At 33.3% G+C, this 8,665-nt stretch overlaps 1 protein-coding gene across 1 annotated transcript; it reads left to right on the top strand.

The window, feature by feature from the left end:
* Positions 1 to 2,860: 2,860 nt before the first annotated feature.
* Positions 2,861 to 5,260, top strand: LOC131646760 (B-box zinc finger protein 19-like). Its single transcript, XM_058916723.1, has 6 exons — positions 2,861 to 3,031; positions 3,158 to 3,274; positions 3,697 to 3,793; positions 3,883 to 3,998; positions 4,278 to 4,520; positions 4,968 to 5,260. The coding sequence occupies exons 2-6, from the start codon at positions 3,182 to 3,184 to the stop codon at positions 4,971 to 4,973; spliced, it is 555 nt and encodes a 184-aa protein (XP_058772706.1). The 5' UTR covers positions 2,861 to 3,031; positions 3,158 to 3,181; the 3' UTR covers positions 4,974 to 5,260.
* Positions 5,261 to 8,665: the final 3,405 nt, after the last annotated feature.

Here is an 8,665-nt window from a genome sequence, read left to right as displayed (position 1 = left end):
TTAATAGTTAGAGTTAATTGATTAGAACATTAAAAATGCCCATGGATCATTTCATTTTTGAACCAATTATTTTCCTATAAATAGAGAGTTTCTCCTTATTCAATTTTACACCATAATTCAAACTAAAAATAATTTTCTCACTTTATATTTTCTTCTTCTCTATTTTCTTATTCTTCGTCGAAATTGCCCTAGTTCCAAGAGAGAGAAAAATATCTATGCGATTTTTGTACTAGGGTTGTGAATATCTTGTACTTTACTCAATAGAGTGTTGTCTCCTGTGTAATATATTTAAGAGAAGTTGTTGTTTGGTTTTTGAGATGATATAGTTAAAATCTCGGTTTGGTTGTAAGAAGGATTGTGGGCATAACTTGTGAAAAGTCTGCATCTCTAGTGGAATTCTCAAGAAAAAACTCTTAGGCTATGTTTGGATTGATAAAACATAACGGAGAAGAGCGGAATGGAATATGAATCTCACTCCATTGTTTGGTTATTTTATTTAAAATGTCTAATTTCATCACATACACTCCAAATTGGATGGAATAAAAAATGGAGAATTGGATGGAATTGATTCCATCATGTTCTATTTCATTCCATCCATTATTTACAAATCCAAACAATGGAACCTCATTAGTTACCACTCCATTTCATTCCATCCCATACCACCAATCAAAACATAGCCTTGGTTATGGGAGTAGGCCAGGTGGTTAGACTGAACCTGTATAGACCTACACTTTATTTTCTTTATGCCCTATTTATTTATCTCCATCTTTTCTTTATTCTTTCTTTCATTTAATCAGTTTTTTGGGTCTATGTGACACTTTATCCTCTTTAACTATTTTATTAAGTTATTTAATGTAACTCTTTATAAATGTTTTTAAAGTGCGCCACATCTCAGATTCATTCTCACTTCACTTCTCTTTCTTATATTGATTTGATTTGAGGATTAAAATATTAACTTTACATATCAACCAATTTTTCATCATATCATAAATTCAAATCCACTGCATTAAGTTTTGCACTTCTATTTACCGATCAATTCTGATTTTTCTAATGGAACAAATGGCAAATTAGAATTGATTTTAATAGAAAAGATCCAACAACCTAACAACATCAATTTTGAACCTCTAAAACCAATTGAGTGCTTAAAACTTACAACCAAATATAAACCATGTGTTCTCTTGAAAGCATATAATTCAAATCTCTAAAGTGGCAGCTTCCAACATGTGTGAATTGCCCCAAACATAAAATGACGCAGAACAACTTTAGAGGTGTTGAAGACAAGCTAAACACAATTCTTTGGAGTCCATTGCTACATCTATTTAGGAAACTTTTCTTTATGAAATGGGAAAGTTCTTCTAGAACAAAAAAAAACAATAATTGTGGCTGTAAGAAAAACAACAATTATGGATTTATTAAAGTCCTCTTAATTATGGACCCTTCAATATATCAATCTAGAGACTATTTGTTTTTTTGCTCAATTATAGAAAAGTGTTTAAAAATGTTGAGTCTTTCACACGTCACCCTTCACTACCATAGATATCAATCCAAATCCACCAAGCACTCTAAATTGCAAAATATTTATTGCTAGAGAAAATCTTTACAATATTATGTTTCACCCAAAAGGGAAGTTCTTTTTTTGATGAAATCCCAAATGAGGAAGTTGGAAAATAAGCAAGTTGAATAATTAATCTTGATGGACACGTGTCAACTGTCTCCAACAATATTTAGGATTTTCAATAGCATGAGTCATATTTGGATTTTTGTCAGATCCACATGTCATGCAATTATAGATCTAAACTGTTAGATGAAGAATAGACTAGACAACACTTATTTTGAGTTAAATTTAGTGAAATAAAAAATATTACAAGTTAGGAATACAAGGTAGGAATACAAGTTATCCAACCTTTATTTAAATATATGATTTTTAAAGTAAATTTAGTAGAGCTATAATTAATGGGAGAGAAAATACAAGTAAAACTACCTATTACTATTTTTTACTGTAATACTTCTCTTTTAAAATAATTTTCATTATATTTCAGTTTATCTATTTCTTAATATACAAAAAAAAAAAATTAAAGATATTTTAATAAATTTATAATTAATATTGAATTCAAATTTTGTAAAGAGAAAATGGGTGATGCACTGATAGTTAAAAATATTTTTACACTGTCAACCAATCGCCACCCATATATCCAATTAAACATTTTTTATTTAAAAAAAGTTAATAACATAAAACATTTATAATTTTCTATTGGAAAACAGTGTAAAACTACTTTACACTGTGAGTGCACTACCTTTTAATTCTTATGTAAAAACAAGTGAATATAAGTAATTTTTGTAAATGTAGTAAGTAGTGAAAAACAGAGGGAGTAAAAAGAAAAAATAATTCTTAAATATAAGTCACTTATATTTTATTAATCTGCAATTATGTACTTAATATCTCTGCATAACTAATAATAATTAATATGATTTTAACGAAACATTACACATAGTTTTTTGTCTATAGAAAATTATCAAACAAATTTTAAAATTTAAACATGAAAAACAAAATGCAATAATTTTGTAGCATAAAACTCATACTTTAACCCTCAATAAGAAAAAGTGAAAAAAAATGTCCTTTTTCTTAGGATGTGGTTGGAGAGAAGAGCATGCACTAAAAGGCAACAACGTTATGTTAGGTTGGTCGACAACAATAAGTAAAGAAACAAAAATATATGAAAGTGGGTCCCATGTATGATAACTTAACTAGTGGTTGAGAATCAATTTTGAGTTCTTGTCAACCCCACATTGCCTTTCAACTTGTGGCTACCATCTAACTTCATAATAACTTCACAACACATTCAACTTCTAGTAAATTTCTCTCTCTCTCTCTCTCTCTCTCTCTCTCTCTCTCTCACTTCTCAAACCCTCTAAACCCAAAAGGTCCCCCAACACCTTCTAACAACCACCACCACCACCTTCATCATCCATATTATTCATAACACCCCATCATAATTTTGTTATAAAAAACAAAATTTCTTACATGGATTTGGTGATTATTTATTTATTTTTTGTATATTTTTTAATCATTTAAAGTTGAAAATTCAGTTTTTTTTTTTTAAATTTTGTATCTGACTTTTCAACTTCATTTCTATTTTGTTGTTTGAATTTTTTGAAGCAATGAAAGTGAGAGTATTCAATTATGCGAACGCTTTGTGATGCTTGTGAGAGCGCAGCCGCCATCGTTTTCTGTGCTGCTGATGAAGCTGCACTCTGTCGTGCTTGTGATGAAAAGGTTCGTTGCTACCTTTTACCTTCTGTTTATATTTGATTTCTGATAATCACTATTCAATTTCTTGTTGATTTTGCTTTTGGTTACTTTTAAATCATTGCCTCTGAATGTTGATGTTTTTGTAACTGTAATGTTTCATTATTGATGTAGCAATATTGAATTTTGGAATCTTGCTTAACTAAGACAAGTCCATTTATGTGGGATTAGGTTAAAGATTGGACCACTTGCAATTTAGTTTCAAGATTCATAAATACAATTTGATTTCATATTTTTTGTGTACTTTGTGTAAATTTGAAATCTAAGGTGTTAGCTCAGGTAAATGTTTGACCTAATAATCTCGAGGGACCGAAGTTCAAATTCTCCTCTTGAAGACCAGTTTTAATTAATAATAATTTCTCAAGGTTTGTAACTTTTGGAAATTGTAGGTTCATATGTGCAATAAGTTAGCTAGTAGACATGTTAGGGTTGGTCTTGCAAGTCCAAGTGATGTACCGCGCTGCGACATATGTGAGAATGCACCTGGTATGAAGTCTATTTTTTTTTATCCGTGCTTGTTCTTTTGATGTTTTTTGTTGCTTATGTGTTTAATCGGCTTTTCAATCTTGTTGTAGCTTTCTTCTATTGCGAAACAGATGGAAGTTCCCTTTGTTTGCAATGCGATATGATAGTTCATGTTGGCGGTAAAAGAACACATGGACGATATCTTCTCTTTAGGCAAAGAGTTGAGGTATGTCTATCCTTCATCCAAATGTTACTATGTTATTCCCTCTGATTCTATTTATAAGAAAAAATTTACTTTCTAAATACATTGAATGACTAATGTATCTGGACAACGTATCTGGTCAATATATAGACCAGATATATTGGTTAATCAATGAATCCAAAAACAAACTTTTTCAAAAAAGTAGGAACAGAGGATGTTGTATTTTCTCCATCATTGGGGTTTGAACAATCCTCTAACCCTTATCTTCGCGCTTGAAATGTATAATATCCCTTTGTTCCATAGTTCCCAGGTGATAAACCTAGTAATGCCGAGAATCCATCTTCGCAACCTTTGGATCCAGGTGATATTAAAAGAGGACAAAGTCCACTTCCTAAACAAAAGATGGGAGAGAAGCAACAGAATCATAGGGTGCCTCCCGTTCCAAGTTTAGAACCTAATGCCGATGGGAATACCAAGATGGATAATAAATTGATTGATTTGAACATGAAGCCTAATAGAATACATGATCATGCATCAAATCACCAGGTTAGAGTTCGCAGGAAATCAATTTCGTTTGGATGGTTATAAATTTCTGCTGTGATAATGCGTGTTTGACTTCAATTAGATACCAATTAGATACCACACATGTTTGCATACTGAATACACATTAATCACAAACCTTTAAGAGATTTTTCTGGAGTCAGCTATTCTCATTTTCACGCAGTCTGCTACGAATTGGTTACCGTTGGATTGAGATCAGAGGTCTAGATTTCAAACTCTATACATTGAAAACAAGACCTCTGATCTCATTTTAACGACCATGAAAGTGCTGAGTGCGTGAATGTGTGGAATTGCTGACTGCACCAAATCCAAATCCGAAAAATATAGATGATTCTAGTTCTCTACTTTGCAAAGTTCAATATCAAAGTGTTTATAATTTTGTGGTTTGAAGTATCACCTTAAATGCTTTTTTTTCTTTCTTTTTCTTGGCAGCCATAGATCATGCTACTAGACAATGCTATTCAGACACCAAAAATCAAATCGTCAAAAGGCGAAAGCTTCATGTTGTTGTCATGAATGTTAATCACAAAGGTGGCATGTTGTGTTAACATCATGTTTTGGCAAATGAGGCATTGGAGCATCAAATTCTGAAGAAATAGTTCTCCCTCCCATCATGTAGGAATTTAGTTTTTTCAGTTCAACACATTGTATCTGTACTGCAAAGCATTGTTAACTATACACATGTGATCCCTTTGAATGAATTGTGTGTTGAATTTTGTTTTTCAGTTTCAGTTTTGAATGTGACATTTTGTGCTCCACCCAAAAACATAGAGGATGATACTTTTTCTTTTTTATAAATAAAATAAAAAATGTGTTTAGCCAAACCATGTTTGTTCGTTTATGCTGTAGGAGACTAGCCTCTTAAGCTATACTCAATCTTAGTTAGTTTACAACTATAATATTGCTTAATTGACATGATGAATTAAACCAATTTCTTTTATAAGCTATTTCAATAAAAAAATAAAAAATAAAAGAGTAATTACAGTATATTCAGCACGGAGGGATGTGGAAGTTTCTAAGTTTTGAACAAAAAGCCAACAAAATTTAATGTTACTACAGGCAACCAAGCCATGATGGCCCTAGGACGTCTCATTCTCATCTGTATTGCTTCTATAGCAAATGTGGCATGCCAGACCGGTTCAATTCAACCTTCATCGTCCATTAAACTTGGTAAATAAGTAGATGCTAGAACAACAATAAAGAGATGCTCTTTTTGATTTCAAGACAACCGACAGTCTTCTACAACTCTCGTCGGCCCAGTTAGTCACCCAAGATATTCATTTATTTACACACCTACAAGATTAACGTCTTATTTGTCATGAATTACCATAATGTTTTACTAATCTCTTCTATTGTGCCATCGCAGCCGCTTACGTTAACTGTTCCAGGAGTTGTAATCGTTTATGTTACCAAATTTTGATTACTATAACCTCCTCTTCCATTATCGTTCCAGTCTTCTAAATTAGATCTGCCACAAAACCTCCATATTCATAAATCCTTGGAAAGGAACCTAGACACAATTGTTGTCCAACATAGAGAGAAGGTAGAAGAGGCCAGTTCTTTCAAATATCATGCTCTAGAAGTCAACGTCGCAAATTTTGACGCATGTCTAGAGGAAACCATGTTTGAGGACGAATGCAACTTACAGAAACCTCTCTCTGTCGAGGCTAGGATAAAGATCCCGAGGTTGTTACCTAATAGGGATTTCATATCCATCTAGCTCGACGTTAACCAAACAATTAAAGTGAAGATTGGAGTTAAAATTTCTAGTTTTGTGGAGTAGGAACTCATTAAATGGCTTAAAGCCAATGATGATTTGTTCTTTTTTCCCTGAAAAGATGTTTGAAATTGATTTCAACACTGTCTTTCATCAATTGAACATCGACCCTTACGTCAAGTATGTTTCATAGAGGAGGCGTCATCAATCACTAAAGAAGGTTGAAGCTACTAGGAATACTGTTAAGGGTCTTCTATAATCAAACTTCATTTTAGAGGTAAAGTAGACTGCGTGGTTAGTCAAGGAAACGTATGGTAAATGGTGTAATTGTGTAGATTATACTGACCTAAACAAGGCATTCTGGAAGATTCTTATGCCTTACCCAACAACGACAAATTAGTGGACAATTCTACATGTTACAAACTGCTTTCATTTATAAATGCATACTCAGGCAACAACTAGATTCAAATGCATGCGAAAGACAGAGACAATATTGCCTTCTTGACGGAACACGCCAATTATAGGTATAACGTGTTTCCCTTTGGTTTAAAAAATGCAGGTGCGACTTGCAAAAGGATGTTGAATAAGATATTTGAAAGAGAAATTGGTAACATGGTGGAAATATATAAGGATAACATGATAGTCAAATATAGTGAAGAGCAGCTGCACGAAAGACACTTGACTAGTGTATTTAACTATGTATGGCAGTACAACATGAGACTCAATTCAGAGAAGTGCTCCTTTGGAGTTAAGGCTGGAAAATTCTTGGGATTTTACTTGACAGATAGAGGGATTGAGATCAATCCAGACAAGGGTGATGCAATAATCAAGATGAATACTTTGACTATGAAGGATAGAATAATGAAATTGAATGGGATATTCATCGCTTTAAATATATTTATCTCGAGATTCGCCAAAGATTCACTTCTATTCTACAGACTCTTGAGAAAAGAGGTACAATTTGATTGGACGCCAAAATGCGAGTAGGTTTTCACTCATCGTAAACATGCCCTCCCCAAATCCCTGATCCTATCAAGGCCTATGGCGAGAGAGACTTTGTTCATTTATATAGTCACCTCCATTTAGTGAGTGTCATTCTTGTTTGAGAGGTGAGTACCAACCAAAACCATATACACTTTATCTCCAAGGCGATGGCAGGTCCTGAAAACAACTACCAAAAGACTCAGAAGATCACATTGGCCCTGGTTGTAGCATCAAAAAAGTTAAGGTGCTACTTTCTAGCACATTTGATAATAGTTATAATATATCAACTATAGAACTTGATCCTCTTTATATCAAACTTGGAAGGGAGAATGACCAAGTGGTCAATTCATATTTTATTGTTTGACACCTCGTTTAAACCAAAGAAGGCCCTTAAATCCCAACTTTTTTGTAGATTTCATCGCATAATTAACACCATCCACCTCGGAGTCATATACGAAGTGGATCGTCTTTACACATGGATCGTTAAATTGCAGAGGAAATAAAGCTGACCTCATTATTGAGAGAGATAAAGAGATCGTAGTAGAGATGCCCCTATATTTTGAATTTTCCACCAACAATAACCAGAAGGAGTTAGGCATGGCAAAAATTCCACCCTCGGTCGGAACTACTCGTCACTACCCCAATTCTAACAAGGAAATACCAATTTAACTGGAGGGCGGAGCGAGGAAACCCTAGTTTTTAATTATGGGGGTGAGATATAGGATGCTAGTACTCTCCCCGCGCCCACCCCTACCCCCGCTCTGACCTATTAAATTTATTTTATTATCTTTATTTTTTAATAATTTTACCATACATTTACTTTTTTTTAATCTTCAAATAGAAAATTCATTAGAATTATTATTCATTTTGAAAGTTTAGATTAAATAAAAATTATCAAGTATTGCCATTATTATTAAAATGACCAAATATTTAGTTTAGTTATTGATTTTTATTGCAATGCAAAAAATATAAATTTTAAAAAAATTATAATTTTTGTGGGTAGGTGTGGGGCGAGGGGTAGGTGGTCATTTGTAACCCGATTGGGGGCAGATGTAGGGGTGGGGTAGGCCTGGTACAGAGAGTCGTGGAAGGATGGTAATATTTAAACTCGCCCCGTCCCCACTCTGTTGTCATGTCTAGGAAGAGTTTGAAGTTGTCATAGCCAATGTTACATTAGCATTAGAGATGATAGTCTATGAGATCAGGCTACAAACAAATTCCCATATCTTAGTCTCCCAAGTAAAAGGGGAAGATCCTTATCTAATAAGGTTCTCAAGAAAGGATACTACTGACTTTCAATGGTTTAAGACACCAAGAAGTATGTGATGAAGTGTGAAAATTGATAGAGGCGCAAAAATATTCAAATTGCCGCTCCTTTGGAACTCAACATTTCAAATGTACCATGAGTTCTCCTAGTGGGGTATGGATA

Source organism: Vicia villosa, linkage group LG2, assembly GCF_029867415.1.
Source record: "Vicia villosa cultivar HV-30 ecotype Madison, WI linkage group LG2, Vvil1.0, whole genome shotgun sequence".
Taxonomy (NCBI): Eukaryota; Viridiplantae; Streptophyta; class Magnoliopsida; order Fabales; family Fabaceae; genus Vicia; species Vicia villosa.
Note: the sequence above shows the minus strand (reverse complement) of the source record. Positions and strands in the feature narration are given on the sequence as shown.

Coding starts and splice junctions, on each gene's coding strand:
- LOC131646760 (XM_058916723.1), top strand. CDS start 3,182: ATGCGAACGCTTTGTGATGCTTGTGAGAGCGCAGCCGCCATCGTTTTC. Junction 3,275..3,696: donor GTCGTGCTTGTGATGAAAAG/GTTCGTTGCTAC, acceptor TGGAAATTGTAG/GTTCATATGTGCAATAAGTT. Junction 3,794..3,882: donor CATATGTGAGAATGCACCTG/GTATGAAGTCTA, acceptor ATCTTGTTGTAG/CTTTCTTCTATTGCGAAACA.